The 17,587-nt window shown below is 38.9% G+C and overlaps 1 protein-coding gene across 1 annotated transcript in view; it reads left to right on the top strand.

Annotated features, from left to right (window-relative positions):
• The window catches only part of LOC119026272 (tumor suppressor candidate 3), a 68,960-nt gene extending 52,454 nt beyond the window's left edge, over window positions 1-16,506 (top strand). The window contains exons 7-10 of the mRNA XM_037110519.1: window positions 2,054-2,117; window positions 4,784-4,858; window positions 13,953-14,043; window positions 16,269-16,506. Coding sequence (XP_036966414.1) covers window positions 2,054-2,117; window positions 4,784-4,858; window positions 13,953-14,043; window positions 16,269-16,284 — 246 coding nt within the window. The 3' untranslated portion in view covers window positions 16,285-16,506. The remainder of the gene's footprint in view (window positions 1-2,053; window positions 2,118-4,783; window positions 4,859-13,952; window positions 14,044-16,268) is intronic.
• The last annotated feature ends 1,081 nt before the right edge of the window (window positions 16,507-17,587 follow it).

The following is a 17,587-nucleotide window of genomic DNA, read 5'->3' as shown; positions in this document are numbered from 1 at the left end:
CTTCAACCAACCTTGAAATAAAACTTTTTTTTCAAAGTAGTTGTAATCAGCTAATACAGAGAAACAGGTTTGACTTGAAGACAAAAGGATCTGTTTCAATCTTGAGTCTTTGTTGGCTTTATGTCGGCTTTCAAGTGCAAAAATTCTTCATTTCTCTCCACTGAAGCAAGAAAAAGCTGTCCACCCTTTACTCCTCCTCTTTTGTCATCTTCTATTCATCGTTCAGTCCTTATTCCTGTCTGATACGGAAAGAAATGAACACTGGGGCAGTCAAGTGGAAAAGCAGACCCCAGATGTGGCGTAAACCTAGATGCTAATAATCTGTGGGGATTCAACAATGAGAAACACACTGAAACACTTCCTTCTATTTGTCTTATTTCCATAAGACTTCAACTTTATCTTCCTTTGTCTGTCTCTCTGCTTCTCATAACAGACAGATGCAATTCAAATTAGGCTTTTGACATCTTATCAGCTTGTGCAGGGTTTGAGTCTTTGTCATTGTGCTGGGGTGGGAAACTTTCTTCCGTAGTTGAGACGATAGGTTCTAAATGAAAAAGATGGCGATCTACACAGATGAAACTGACACATTAAAGTTACGCAGCAGACTGGTTGGCTACTTGGAATGTATTTACAGACAAATATCTTGTAAGAGTCAAGCATCACTAGTGGATGTACAGACTTTACATTGCTGTCCTTACCCTAAGTGTTACCAGTCACTTATTCTAAGCATAATTTTAACTCTCAAACAACCCTCAAAACAATAGGAACTGGTCAAAATAGCCCATTTTGCAAAGATGTCTGACCACCTGACACCCTTAATTATACAAGTCAATACTTAGACAATCATCTAATGGTAAACTATATTATAGGGCTAGGATAATGACTCTCACCCTCTACAATGGCTATATCATCACTACACCCAGGGACCATAATTATAGCTGCATTACCTCAACGAAGGCAACCTTAAAACATTGTTATTTTCTAGGGCTAATAAAAACATTGAACACTAGCAACTGACAGTGATGAGGACAGCTGAGGACAGCCTGTAACCTAGGGGTGGGACCCTTTTGACACCTCGAAATTCAACTCTGATACAGAGGGCTACAGTACAATTGCAAAACAATTATCTATGCATCTTGATGTTTAATTTCTACATGATTGTTTTTTTTCACTATGTGACCATTTGCTACTTTCAAAACAAAGTATGTTTTTAATGTTTTACGAATGAAATAAGCAGATACACTTATTTCTATCCTCACTAAAACTTAAATAAGTAGCCATGCTTAGAGCATAGACACGACGCATGTTCACAGTGGATATATTTCATCATCTAGTTGGTTAAGCCATATGAAATATACAGCCCAGTCTCAACTGTTTCAGGGGATCATAATGTTGAGTAATGGGGTTCACATTTCTTCTTTTAATTACATTTCTCTGTCAAGACAGTCTTTTGGTGATGCGTCTAAGAATCAGTCTTCACCCCCATCCCCCAACCTCTTCTGTGACCAGACATACAGCCACAAATGTAACAGAACAAGTCTCCATTTAGAAGGGAGTTAATGTGACCTCATACAATCTTGCTTGTGTCTGAATGAATGGGTGTTCTTGTTGGGTTAGATTGACCTCCCTGCCCACTCAGTAAAGAGATAGCACCTCTATACACCAATGCGCCATATGAGAGAAATCTTTATGACTCACAACAGGCAACACACACGCACGCGCACACACACACACACACACACACACACACAGCTATGAACAGGATGCCATCTTGACTACAGCCATGACCAGGTTGGCTTATATTGGGGAGATGTCCAGAAGCTATTAGAAATTTCTCTCTTGGGATGGTCCCAGATGTTTACTTTTTCTGTAACTTCATGTACAAGATTTTTTTTTTTTCACTTAGGGTTATGATCCCTTCATTTGTTGTTTTTCTTTCTGCCGTCTATGTATTTTTCTGAGGATGTTGGGTAGAATGAACTTTTTGTCAGTTGGAACGAACAATGGGTAACCCTTTTATCCATCTCTCTTCCTTTATTTCTCTCCTCCACAGAGTTATATCCATGGCAGCAGTCAGGCTCAGTTTGTGGCCGAGTCTCACATCATCCTCCTGCTGAGTATCCTTTCACCAGTGTGTTTGTGACTGCAAGTTTCATATGTGGACATTAATTCAAACAAGGTGCTGACAAATGCAAATATCCAGAGCAATGAACTCTGCAAAAGCTTATCCTGGCAACAGATTCCTTTAATTCTCCATTTGCTTTCACAAAAGCAACCTTTTCATATGTCTGAAACGGCATCCAATTTTACTGTCAGCTACATTTATTTTCCCAACACGAAAGCTTTGTCATCTGTGTGCATTCTCCATAGGGGAGGCTGCCTGTTGGAATGAACAAACAGACATTACAAAGACAAGAGATTGTCCTGTTTTAACTCCACCTCCTTGCCTGATTTGTTTCAAATTCAACCCCTGATGATAGTCTGTGTGTGTGTGTGTGTGTGTGTGTGTGTGTGTGTGTGTGTGTGTGTGTGTGTGTGTGTGTGTGTGTGTGTGTGTGTGTGTGTGTTTACTTGTTTGGCAGGGGAGATGTTTCTGTTTGTGTTTGTCTGCTTGTGCAGCAGCGTGTACTTGCACTGGTGCTTTTATATGTGTGTGGGTAATAATACCGTTCATTCCTGGCTGTTGTGTTTGTCCCCATGGGAAATAGCAGGTCCAAGGTCGCACCTGCTGCAGAGCAATATTTGTTTGTCCATGCTCACACAGTTTATTTTTTTTTATTTTCTGCCCATCTGATCACATCTAAATGAAACACACACACATTCACACCTGCTGAAATGCGAACTCAACTACCCTTGTTGTCTGTGCAGGTGGTGTAAACACATTTTATGACTGTCATAGATGCAGTTTCCCCATGGATGTACCTTGTATAATTTCTTGTACACGTGTGCACACATTCATCATTGTACCATGTGCAGCTGCATAACAGGATCATTTCAGGATGACATAGAAACACAGATTTATTTCATTCTGACATATAGACAGACAGATGTAGGCATATCTTCTGTGTATATGTGTATACCAACATATGGATTTAGTGTGAATGAGTGGGGTGTACCATGTCAGATGCAAATACATGCAGATGGCAGAACTGGCAGTAGGAAGGCAAGATTGGACACCTACTGTAGGAGTACACAGTGGTATGCTCTACGACTTCCTGCTGTGTTGCCATGGACAGGTCTTTGTGCATATACCTGCAGTCAGGCAACAAAAAGTCTGTATTTGTAGTAACATTTCAATTCAGTCTTATTCCATACATTGTGTTTCCATCTGTTATCATGACTTCATTATCACACAGTGGCAAAGCTTCCCAAATGCCATCATCTATGGTTCAGTTCTGTTACCATATGTGGAGATACCTTTTGCGTCCATGTCACACCAGCATATGATCAATCACCATATCATCAAGCGGATGCCTCACTTCCTGCTCTGTATCTCCCCATGTGGCAGCCTTTGTTTTTTTGCACACTCACACTGTCAGGTTTTCTTCACTTGTATGCAGAACATGTAGAAGAAAACAATCTGCAATTACAAGCCACCTGAGGCTTAGAGCGGGCAACTCCATTCAACACTTGAATGGAGCAGTTCATCAGTTCAGCAACATTCAAGTGTTGAATGGAGCAGTGCTTGCTAAATGAGAAATGTTCATAATATTGTAGGAATTATTAATAATTAAATGTTTGTCTTTACCTTTACCTAAATTGTACAAGTACAGAGCACCAATGGTGGTCAACCAGTTTGGAAAATTAAAAAAAATCAAATAAAGAAAAAAAAAATCAGTGAAACCAATAATACAGAATATACCTTAATTAATATACCTTAATTGGCTTTACAGGTTCCCTACCAAGTCCCATGCTTTTTAAAAAGATACTCTGTGATAATTGCCACATAGAGAGAAAAGAAAATACAAACATTTGTATACATTGGCAGGTAAAAGATGATTCAAAATCAGCAGATCAAAAAAAGATATCATCTGCACACAGCCACAGTGACTTTTTGTCATTGAATCCTGGCTGATTGGCACAACATGTTCAGCCTTGCAGTAATTAATTTCTTGTTAACAAGATACAGAACCAAGTTGTTGGCATTAAATTGTTTTACCTTTTTACAACTGTGTGCTTTTGTAATTCATCAGATGTAATACTACTTGGAAACATACTTTGCAGAAGCCAAGGCTACAACTTCGAAATGTGTACACTGTCCACTTGTTATTCTGTTTTATTTTCCGAGTTAACATCACTGTAATGTGTGGGCTTAAAAAACAAACAAAACAGAAAAAAAACAGCAGCTTTGAATAGGGAATCCATTTTGATGTTTTCCTTCCATGCCTAAGGTGCTTCTACTTCAGATGTAATTTAATAGATTAATGTTTTTTTGTCTTGCCACATGAACACTTACTGTCTCGCAAACATAAAATAACACAAGTACTTGTGACTCATTCGAACAAACCTTTTATCCCATTTCAAACATTTGGGTGACATTTTGCTGATGGGTTACTTTCCCCTTTTCTGTTTGAATATACATTTTTTGTGCTGTTATCAAACATGTGACAGATTGTCTTGCTAGTCTGCATGAGTGCTTCAGTGCACATGTATGTACAGTACATGTGCAAATCTGTAAGTGCATATGTGGGTCCAGTAGTTCTTCCTGGGGCAGTGTGTGCACTCCCATCTTCTTCCTCTCCTCTACTGCGAATGTGTTGTTTCCTTGACAACCTTGTCCCAGATGCTGCAATCACCATGGGGATGGTGCTGCTAAATGAAGCTGCCACCTCCAAGGGAGACGTTGGCAAGAGGAGAAGTAAGTAGACAAGATTGTTTTCATTTTTTTTATTTGTCCATTTTCTTTCATTTTTCAAGCATCTGTTCCTCAGTTTTGGAGTTTTGTGAGTTGAGCAAGTGTAAGCAAGGTATGTGTTTACACTGACTGGCATACTGTTAGAGCCTCCTTATAACTACCAAGTAGGTGAGTTATCCTAGCAACACTCTGTGTGTACATGTCCTTGAGAGGTTAAAATTCTTGCAGACCAAATACAACCTGTAAAGCATTTATTCTTGGTGGAGCAATCTTTATTTTGTCAAACGTGATTGTAGAGACCCCTGCAGTGTTTGACTTTATTTGAGTCTATGACCATTATTTGAATAGAGCACTTATACGAATGAATGAATTAATGAATGAATGAATGAATGAATGAATGAATGAATGAATGAATGAATGAATAGGGCCACAGTTTATAGTCATACGTAGTTATTACCATCGCAACCACAGTACAGTTCTTGCAAGATTAAAAACAATTGGATGGATTAGCAATAGCATCAATATTGGCAGGGATAGTCATCAAACGAAACTACTGATCTGTACTGTGCATATACAGCTCTCATCAGAGATAAGACAGACGACAAATATCAGCTATGAAAAAAAAACCTGTCTAATTCAGATTGTTATTAAGACGAATCAATTACCGAGTGCAGTGGAGTTCCGTCGCTCAGTGAATATCATTACTGCGGGACTCTACTGCACTCAGTAATCGACTCACAGGGCCACAGCCCCACAACAAGGAGGCTTCTCCGGTGGTGAGTTTTGTTTAACTTTTCCAACAAAGCCGGCAACGATATCAAATGTTTGATGCCTCGAAATATGTCCTGGGACCCTGTTTCTAATGTTTCTGATGTTTGGTGCTGTTCTGAGCATTATTTGTGGTTTTTTGATGGCGATTTATACATGGACCCATTTGCTGCGGTGTATTGTTGTGCGGTAGTTTCTGAGGATGCTAAAACTATGTAAGCTAGTGGTCCGCAAACTTCATCTCTCGGGGGGGGTCGCACTCGGTGTCAAGGTGTGTTAGAACATGGATTAAACTTACACCGGAATATCCCTTTAAGTGGCATGTGACTCACCAGACCGAAAAAAACTAAGAAAAAGCAAATAGTGTTGCCGGGGTCTTCCACCTGTCTATTCAAGAATTTCAAGCAAGTCCAGTTTCCTTTGTCCAGCACTAGATATACCATGACCTGGATGACTGAGAATCTTCAGACTTATTGCTAACTCATTTAAATGTTGAAAGCAGGTCATAGGTTCAGGTAATATCAATAAATTCTTCTGGTTGCATTTTACAGTTTGGTTTCCTAGATTTCTTAAAAGGTCATCTTCTGACTGCAACATCAAGATTCTATCTGTCAGACAGACCCTGAGAGCTAAGAGGATTTCCCTTCTATAAGACTTGACTTGCACTCACTAACTTCATAAGCATGTATTTTTATTTTATTTTTTTTTACGAGGCCACCTGCTGCCACTATCTACAACCACAAAATAACATTTCATTACGTGACTTCCAAATCTCTTCAGGTTACGCTGAATATGACAAGTGTCTTTTGAGCCTCCTCTTGTGCTTTGTGCTTGCTAGCCCATGTTTTGTCAGAATAGGTGCTCTACCTCTTCAGTTTACTGTAGTTTACACCTTCAAAAACATGTTGTATGAAGTTATACCATACAGTTTCTTTGTGCTTTGTGCTGCTCCGTTCTGCTAGTAGAAGATACAACTCAACAGGCTATCTTTGATTTTTTTTTCTTAAAGCACTTACTTCTGTGTAAACAGCAGATACAATTTCAGAAGGCATTCAATCACAATAACAGGACTGTATTCACTTAAGAAAATAGTCCCTGTGAAAACGCTTTACAGCAAGGTCAGATGTAGCAAACAAACTTCTGATACTTCTGATATGTTTCAGAAAAGAAGCCCATTTGTCAACTTTTAATCTTTGTGATTGAAATCTTCACCAACTCATAAGACGAACAGCTTTGAGAAAGACATATCTGTCAGGCATCTTTTCTGCTGAATCATGCTCTTGATGAGATTGATTGATTTCTCCAATGTAAATCTAGAAGTAAATTGAATGTGTTCGTATGTATCTATAGGTATGATGGATTTAAACAAAATATATATATTTACCAAGAAATGGTTTTCAAGAGAAAAGAACTGTACTAAAACTGTATTTGAAAAGTACTGTATTTAACAGCTAGACATACAGACTTAGCTGTGAGACTTCTGTACACACATACTCACACGTAGACACACTCCATTATCACAGTACTTTAATTAGTGTGATGTGTATTTGCATAAATGTCAATTAGCTGGAGCAGCTATCTGAAAATGAGAAGCACTTGTTACACTTTCCAGTTAATCACTAAGATGACCCTTCACCTGGATGATAACTGCCTCTGAATACCCACTTATTGTATTTAAATATATCTGGGGAATGCTTGATTGACTTGGCTTACAAAGACCCCTTTTTTTATGTACTTGATTTGTGGCTGATAAACCTTGACTAGCAGGTTGATTGATGTTGCGTTATCAAAATGAACCTGATTTGGTTCAACAAGAAAATTAGTGTATTAATTACTAAAATTGATCTTGAGACACTTGAAATATAGTTATTGCTTACTGTGCTTTCAAAGTACAGGCAGTTAAAATTTTTGGCCAAACTATTGGATAGGTTTTTATCTTAACATTCTTGTAAGAGACAAGGTTTACTGGTACAGAAAAAACTCAGTGCAAACACATTCTTTTCATCAGAATTATAAAGCCTGAGTATGTAGTAGTAAAGTATGCCTGATTCTGTTTTATAAAGTTATTGTGGGAATGAGCGCAGAAAGGGATTTAAAGATGCCCAGAATCCTCTGCTTGTATATCGATACTTGCACCTGCTCCACCATTTATTTGACCTGTCGGTGAGATGAATGGTAAGTGAAAAAAAGTAGACCTGATTGTATTTCATCAATAAGGTTCTCCAACAGCATCAGAACAGCTGTCATAAAACGTGGCTGTTGATAGTTATAGCACTGTGCAGGTGCCATTCCATATTGAAAATCTCTAACATTGTTTCTGGAAATTGGAAATAATCAGAAAGTTTGAGGTTCAGAAACTAAATGAAAGTGTTGGAAGTCAAATTGTTCTTCTAACCAAAAAAAAAGCCCTAAATCATGGCAAGACGAAAGGTTTCTAAGGGGGCATAGTATGGTACCCTAAAGCACTTAACAGTAACCATATCAGTAACATCTAAATCACTACAAGGCTGACCCAAAGTGACCACACCATCAGATGATCAATACAACAAGCTGAGTTCCCTCAGAGATAGAAAAGCTACTTCAATACAGATACAGAAATTACTAAATCAATAACATAAGACCCCAATCAGCAAAAGACCTGTTGTGTAGTGGTCTCAGGGGACAAGTTGCAGTTCTTTAACCACTTATCAGGATGGAAAAGAGGTTGGCTAAGAAATGCCAACATTTTACAATGGATGACTGGAAAAAAATTCCTATTTACTGATGGGTCTAAGTTTGACATTTATTGCCGTAGTAAGGGTGCAGAAGAGTGTACGAAAAGAGACTGAGCAGCAGAGAGAATGATACCGCAGGGTTTCAAACCAACGGTGAAACATGGTGGGAATATCTACCTCTGCACAGAATTGACCCTGGCCAAGGAGAAGTACCTCTCCATTCTTGAGAGACATGCTACGCCCCATTTAACATTTATGGGGCCACCGAAGACTGCGAAAGCCAAGCATTCTGTGACATCACAAGACATTTTGTGGAAGACTGTCAAATCATGCCTGGAGAACATAAGTCATCATGTTTTGCAGAAACTTGTGGAGTCCATGCCAGCTCGAAAGACTGCTGTCATTAAGCAAAAGGGAGACATACCAAAGACATTCTGAAACATATGTATCTTTTTTGAAGATTCAACTTATCACTCAAATTGTTAAGCATATATTATCCTTTTTTAATACAAGAGTAACTATATTTAGTATTGTAATATATAAAAAATAAGCAATATATTTGAAACAAACGTAGAATTAAATTGCATATCTAGTGGTCATAGACTCATTGACCCTACTTTACTTGCAAACCATCACTGTAGTAATATCTCATGACTAACCATCACAAGGAAGATCAGTGATTGGTCTATAGAGTTCATATTGTGACAGACTTGAAATGAAAATGTAATTAACAGGGGCATGGTGGCTGTTATCTAAGTCTGAGCTAGCTGTACACAGTAGAAAACAGCAGAGTTCACAGGGGGTGTGATTAATTGATGTCAAAGGCTTAAACGTTCAAAACTCAAAACTCCACATTTTTCGATTGTAGTGGCCTCACGCTGTGGATTTTATTACATGAAATTACATAGTCGGAAATAGAAATTACAGCGACCACGTAGGACCACTGATATGCTGTCATTTTACATCAAAAGAAAACAGAAATGATTTTTTTCACATTGACATTGATCTCTTGATTGAAGTGCAGATGGTCACCTGACACCTCCCGGTGAGTCATGATTGGAAATGTTTAGAGTGAAACGGCTCCTGACCACACAAACGGTATACTGGCTTTCAGTTTTTCTCTTAATGTCCAATTTCTGCATAATCTGTTGATTATAAAAAGGAGCGTTAGATATCGGATGGCCCATACTGGTAATTATTAGACACAGTTATACACAAGGGGAACTTAATTAGAGTCAGTGTGATGAAAAAGCAACTTGAGAAGCCTTTTAGTCGCCTCTGTGAGGCCACTCCCCTCCCCCAAATAAATTGTAAAATGTAATATAGATGTTAAAGCTTTGCAATTTAAACGATAATGACTGTATAACTACTTCAAGACTTCGTTTTCCTGCATCAGACTGAAGAAGGACATACTGACAATCTCTACTTACATACAGATACACTTGCATATGTGCTCACATAACAATTACCTGTGTAATGCTGACATATCACGAGTACAGCACAGACTCATTTATGACTTCTCTCTGTGCTCAATCACTTCCACCAGGTTAACTTCTTCGTCCATCATTTCATTGTCCGTCTCACTCTTTCTCGCTCTTCCTTCTTTCCTCTTATGTGCAGAATCGTACATTTTATTACAGCGAAACCATACTAATGCTTACAGAAACCTGTTACATAAACCACGCAGAAGGACAAAACAAGCTTGTATAGAGTCAACAGTTTTATATTCCACGCACAGCTGTCATTGAATTGAAACACATGTGGACACACAAATTAGATAAGTGCATTATAAAGCAGCGTAGAGAATAGTCGTCTGTCAGTAATGGAGAGAAGATTTGGTTTGAATGGGAGTGTAATCAGTGGATGTGGGTGTTAAATCCCTGGCATATACCTTCGAAACTGCTGAGTCAAAAATCACAGCGCACACACCGTTTTTCAGCAAGTGTGGTGCAGAACACGTAAATGGATTTACAAAATGAGATAGACAGAGAGAAGGTGAAAGTGAAGCAGCCTCAAGTGTGACACATTAAGGATGGGGTGGGGGCGTTTAACAGTCAGGAAAAGTGTGACGGTCTGTGAAAGAACAAAATAGTAGAGACAACTAAAAAGCAGGGCCCAACCCGAAAATTACCATAGCTCTTGGGTAAAATGCCAACATTCTGCATAGCAGTGCACATTCACAACAGCTGAAACTTGACAGGCAGACATGATCCAAAAATACAAAGTCTTATTGTCTATTTATAATAGATATTCATTTTGTGAAAAAAAGAATAATGCTTGCAGACCTGTGAAGAACCAAAGTGTAAAAAAAAAAAGTATAGTGACATATTTTGGGGCAATCAACAATGTTTTGACAAAACAGGGAACAGGGAAAATCCCAGTTTGAGATCACGGTAACTTTCATTCTCTTTATAGAGAGAACTTAAGAGGCGATGATATGTAAATGCTTCACCTTTAGAACGTAGAGATGAGGGCAGCAGCTAATGAATATTTTCATTATTGATTAATCTGCCATTGATTTCACACTCAGCCTGTAAAATGTCAAAACAATTGTGAGAAATGCTCATCACAAATTCACTGAGCCCATAGAGACGTCCTCACATTGTTTCTTTTGTCCAACCAACAATCCAAAAACCAAATAATCTTTATGTACTGTCATTAATGACAAAGACAGCAGTAAATCTGTACATTTATGAGGCTGGAACCAGTCAAATGTTTGACATTTGTACTTGCAAAATGACTGAATTGATTATTAAAATAGCTGGCAATTCATTTTCTTTCAAATGACTAGAGGCCTAGTCGTTGCCCTACTACATTTACACAAAAACCAGAGGTCACCTTTGCATATATTGTATAGATGCAGACTGTTGGACATGGTTGGTATTTAAAGAATAATTTTGCTATTTGTACTTACTACCTGGAAGCCCTACTTCACTTGTAACTGTGGTTACGAGAACATTGACAAGCCAAACAAAGAATGGTAACAGCTTTTTTCCGCTACAGTTTGACATAAAAAACAAAAACAATTTTCAGAGGTTGTACCCCTGTGGTTGAGTCACTTCATGTCTATTGAAGCCTGATGCTAATCAGAGAATACATTGTGAAGAGGCATTTAGCATCACAATATCCATTCATATTTGTCTTCCTAATGCGATGGGCTTAGCTTAATATGTTTATTGGCCTCCTCGTGCTGGGAAAACGTACATTTATTTTCCCATGCCAATATATCATGATTTGAACCGAGCCAAGTCATACAGTCAAAAGAGGGATTACCACCTTTGTCATTGAGGGAAATCATTCGGCTTAAACAACTTGTCATTTGGCCAAGGTCATAAATCACTCAGCGTATTAGCATGCTTAGTGCGTGTACATACGGGAGTGTCATTATCCACGGAAGCATACTAAGATACCGCTCAGTCATAATTGATGAGCTATGGGAAATACATCCCACCATACTTAATGAAGATACACAGACGTTCTGTCGCTCACACACTCGCAGGCACATACGTAGATGTGGCAGCCCAGGGAGCGCCAGGGCAGAGGAGCCCTCCTTGGAGACGTACGCTCAAATATTCAGTGCTTTCAATCAAGAGACTCAGTCAATGTCTCACACACACACACACAGTTTTGTATTACAATACTTCTCTGCATTTTCTTGAATTAGATATCAGTGTAACCTTTGTTCAAACTCAGATCTGTCCTTCATCTGTCAAAAAAAGTATTTTTAAGTAAAGCATAATACATTGATTTCAAGAATGTACCTATGTGGCTGATGACTTTGGTCCTCACAAGAATAGGAGTATGATAACCCACACCCACACATACAATAAGTGGGTGTCATGTGTATTGTAAGTGTGTGTGTGTGCGTGTGTGTGTGTGTGCGTGTGCGCACGTGCAGTGAGTCTTATGTTGAATTGCAATTGTACAATATGTGTGTAAACCGAAAGAAAGAACAGAGTTTTAGTTTTATTGGACCTGACACTGAGCAATAGCAGCGGGTCTAAGTAACAGAACACACACACACGCACACACACATTCTCTCACACACACACAACACTCCAACCACTGGAGTCCAAAAGATGATTGACAGCACATACACACAAATTGACACTTAAAAATAACTTGAAACATTTTCACAGCCAAGTCTTTTGTTCTGACTCACTCTCCCTCTGTCATACACACGAGTACACACACACACACACACACACACACATACACTCTCTCACGCACTCACACGCACACACACACACACACACATGCACACACACAGTGAGAGCAGGCGCGTATCTCACTGTTTAGTCTCCAGGAGAGGTCCTCATCCTAATCCCTGATTAACAATATCAGTCGGTGGTGACAGTTTAATTTAACACAGTGCTTTTCAAGGATTAGCCTCTACATGAGGGTGTGTGCACACACTCATACACCCACACATGCAGACACACACAATTCCTCCTGCAGATTAAAGATCATGCTTATGTATATTACACTTTGAATAGCCACTGAGGAAATAAGATGATAATAGCTGCAAACACAATTTTGTGCAGCACAGCATGGTTGATGATGAGAAGGAGGAAGTGGCACACACAAGTTGAAGGATTGCTTAAATAAAGGTAAATATTAAAAGGCTTTGGCATGATGAGGAGCACCAGGTAATGTGTTAAAGTCTCCTAGCAGTTTAGCAAATATCTTTTCTGTTTTGTTTTGTTTGTTTTTTTTCTCAGCAGCATTTGGCTCCCAGTGTGTTGGCCTGTGTAGTTGCCTTCGTGTGTGTGTGTTATGTGTTAGCCATCAACATGAAGAGAAGAGGATGCTTTTCATGTGTACCATGTCTAAACCCTGCAAGCACATTCAATTTGAACAGAGATCAAACAGAGAGTTACATCAGCGGTTCTAATGTGCGTGAAATGATTTTAAATGGTTGCCTTTAGCTAGGAATCAAATATCCTCACAGGCCCCGGTAATTATTATCATGCATACATCCTGGTATCTGTAGGACCTGCAGAAAGTTGGGAATATATGGAAACTCAAAGGTGTCTAGTGGAGTTATCATAACATTAGTAAGAGAGACCACGCTGGAGGATCCCCATGTACTTTTCTTTTTTGATACTGAATGTTTAAAGTTGCTTACATGTCTTTGTCTTGGTCTTGAATTGTTGTGTTGTGAGCCATACCCACTCCAGCCAATGTCGTTTCATTTATCAAACATGTAGTAGTTAATAATGTAGTTAATAATCACACACCATTCACTGTCCTATTCCTTACTATCGCAACAAGACTGCTGTTGTAGAAAGATCAATATTAGCAAGGTCAGCAATTAGAGTCACTCATATCATCTTATGTGATCAAATGGAGATTCTACTTCTTCATATACATACACACACACACACACTGGAGTGGGGCTCTTCTTTCCTTGAGAATACATTTTGACTGATCCTCACAATTTCACCTGTTTCAGGGTTAAAACTTTGTTACAATTATTTTTATTTGAGAGAAAGGGTAAAAGCTGGGGTTAAGAATTTAGTTCTGATAGACTTTGGGTAAGAGGCCAGAGAATGAATTATGTCACTAATGTCCCTCACTGTGGGTGGTGTGTGTGTTTCTTTCTCTCTTTCCAGTCATCTGCCTGGTTGGCCTTGGCCTGGTGGTGTTTTTCTTTAGCTTCCTGCTCTCCATTTTCAGGTCCAAGTACCATGGATACCCCTACAGGTAACCATAGCAACTGTACAGTGTCACAGCCCAGATGCTTGCACAAGTTTCATCGAGCTTACTCAACAGTTATTCAAACACAATATACAAGTGTACAATGAATCTTAAAATCACTGAAGCTGACGTAAAATCACTAAAAACTTATTGCAGACATAGTGCAAAAATCCAGGCCAAAACAGGATCCATCCATTCCCATTATTTCATTGATCCTAAGACAGCTGTTCGATTGAAAACACTCCCTTGAAGAAAGCCACAGCGCCAAGCTTTTTGTCTCTGGAGGCCAATCTCACAGCTAAAACTTCAGTAGAGATTTGCAGTCTTGACTTTGGTGACACAAATGGTTCTTTGAGGTTTTGCAGTACACTCAGTTCACAATGTATTCCCACATCTTTCTTTCCCTGGATGTAAGACCTACAGAAAACATGGAAGTCGTCTGTAGATCGTCATATAGTGAATGCATTGGGACACTAAAACCCTTCAGCTTAGTGAGCCAGAACAGCAGCGATTTGGACCCACTTCAAGCTAAAGGTCGCCACTACATAAAAGAGATTTAATGTGCGACAGAAAACACTCCACATGTCTGCGTTCACTTCTCTGCCACTGGAGCAGCTCTAGGATATTATAGCAGCTACAAAACATCTCCAGCTGCAAAAAGTCCCCTCTGGAACAAGAACAAAAAAAAATCAAGATGTTGAAGGCAACTCAACAGTGCAGGTTATTTACTGTCGTGTGGGCTCATCTTGGGAGCTGTTGTGTGAAATAATACCGGATTGCTTGTGCCAGTTCAGTGATTGTTGTCTAGTGACTTAAATCCATTGATGGAGAGTTTAGCCACAGTATGAACCTGGCGATGCTTCATTTTAAAGGTCCATCATTCTTGGATACTTTCCTAAATTTCCAAGAGGTTTCCTGGAGAAAAATCAATAATTTTCAGGACAAGAAGGATGTTATTCAAAGAAAACTTTATTATAATATATTATATTATAAACTTTATTTATCATTCTTTTAATATTGTAAACATAATTCGTCATACACAGTGAACTGTATGGGTGCCTGAACACTCGTAACTAAAAAGATTCTGGCACTGGGAATTAATTGGAAGATATAAGTGGGAAGTGTACCACATGAAGACCTTGTTTTTTTTTTTCAGGATTTTTTTTTTTCAACATTATTCTAAAGTTACAGGCCCATGAACTGAAGCATGAAACATACTTTATCCAAGGTTAAATAGAGCCTATGCTGTTCCTGCTGATCTTCAATCAATTCAACTTTTATATTGACATGTACTTTATCTACCACATGTTGTACCGATGGATATCGGTTAAAGTAGATATATAAACCTGGTAATGTAAACAGCTCTCCAACACAGCAGGTATTAGTATGCTTCTCTAAGAATGGTTTACATTTGTCGATAAACACAGAGAGGAAGAAGAAGCAGTGCAGCAGGCTGTTGTTGCATTCATGATTTCCATCTGCTGCACCTACGTAGAGACGCGGCATGTAGACTAGAGCGCAAGACAATATTAAATCATCCGTTTTTGCTCACCCTATCTTACCCTCAGGTGTTCATAAAAAACAGGTTTATCAACTTCTTTTTAAGGTACGAAAAAAGCTGAAATCATGGCTTATCTTGTCAGTATCGGCTATGAGAAGCAGGTAATAATCAGTTGTCGGTAACAGCTGAAAAAACAATCCATGTCATGCATCTCCACTGTTAAGCAACAAAAACAAACCAAGGTTGCATTCAGAAGCATCTCAGAAGAGGCAGTGGAGAGAGCAGCTGTGTACTGTTTTTAGTGTGACGAGCAGCTTTCACTTAACTGCTGCTTATGCTTGAGCTGCAAGAAGTAGTATTTTAATTTGCTGTTGCGTGTGACCTTGACTTCCCATTAATTATTGAAGTGCATGTTTTGAATTTTTAATTGCATATGTTTTAAAGGCAAGCGCTCCTCAATTTCCTTTCCTGTTTGACAGATTTATGCACCGTTTTTTTCCCTGATTACATGCTTCGAGAAACAGTTTGAACCTGCAGTAAGCATTTTCAGAAAAAATAATCATGAAAAGGCGCAGGCTTTTAGTTTTATCTTTTGGCCTCTGCTAAAAATATGTGTTGTTGTTGTGCAACAACAAAACAATTTATTTATATCCCATCCTGTTTCTCTTTCCCCTCTTTGTGTATCTCTTTTCCCCTTCTCTACACCGTTTAATCCTCTGCTGTGTCTCAGCTTCCTTATTAAGTGAAAAGAGACAGACGAGGAGGTCAGAGGACAGCAAAGAGGCAGTAGGTGAGAGGAAGAGGAGTCGAGAAGATACTTGAAGAGGAGGTGGCAGCATCTAGAGTGGAGTGGCGAGGTTTCTTTTTTTGTGTGTTGTTTTTTTTTATCGACTGCAGTCATAAACTGAAAAGAAAATAAATTAATCCTTCTTACACTGGAAAATAAAGGTGTTTGGCATGTCTCTGTATTTTTGTCATTTCTTTCTGGTTGCTTTGTGTATTGAATAGTGTGGGTAGATGCACTGACCTGTGACTGCTCTGTTTTCCGTCCATGTATTGGATCCTATTTATGGAAACTGTGACACAGCAGGTTAGAAAGATGGTTAATGTGGCAAACGTTGAACACAGAAAGCACAGAGCAAGTTTTATGTGTAAAATGAGTTGGAAAATCTCCACAGATTCAATCTTTTCAAGTGCTTGTCACATCTTTGTCTGTTATGGTGACAACACATGCAGCATTTCAGAGAAACATTGATAAAGATACTCATCTCTTCCTGGTACATTTCTGCTACAGCTGTAGATTTGAAACTCAGTCACACTCTGTTTCCTGGGGCGAACAGTTTTGAATTATTATAGCTGGAATATGAATGGCTCAAACAATGAACACTGCAGATTTATAGAGACGCATATGGAACAAATCCAGTCATTTATCACAGGCTGTAGGGCTTTCTCACTCAGTAATTCAGTACCTAAGTAAGAACTTTGTGTCTAATGTTCAGGCTTAGACAGGGTTTACTCTGAATCCAAGTGTGGTTGTGATAGATTTTCTTGGACTAGGACCAAAATTTGTTATTTTCCTGACTCAAACACTATAAGCTCACAGCATTCGAGTTAAATGTGTCTGTAAAATGTTCACTTCAAGAGTAACTTTTCATTCTGTATTTTAAACTGACAACTGTAGGAAACTATACTTAATGTTTTGTTAAAGAAGACGTATCATGCTTTTTCATTTTGTTCCTCTCTTTGGTGTGTTATAAAGCTTTTTGTGCATGTAAAAGATCTTGAAAGTTTAAAAAAAAAGGTGAAGTCCGCAACAAATGAAGCTCCCCTCTCCCACAGAAAACACTGCTCCTGAAACGCCTCGTCAGTAGTCCTGCCTTTAATTTTGTAACTTTGTGACATCACACTATGTCACAGAGTCACACATGTGCATCATGTATGCCTCGCGACTGGTTTGTCACGTATGAATTGAGATTGGACAGCTGCTGAGCTGACCAATCAGTGAACACTGGGTAATTTTGGAGGAGGGGGGGACTTTAAAGAGACAGG

The sequence above is a fragment of the Acanthopagrus latus genome, chromosome 1 (genome assembly GCF_904848185.1).
Source record: "Acanthopagrus latus isolate v.2019 chromosome 1, fAcaLat1.1, whole genome shotgun sequence".
In the NCBI taxonomy this organism is placed as follows: domain Eukaryota; kingdom Metazoa; phylum Chordata; class Actinopteri; order Spariformes; family Sparidae; genus Acanthopagrus; species Acanthopagrus latus.
This window is presented reverse-complemented; position numbering and strand designations above follow the sequence as displayed.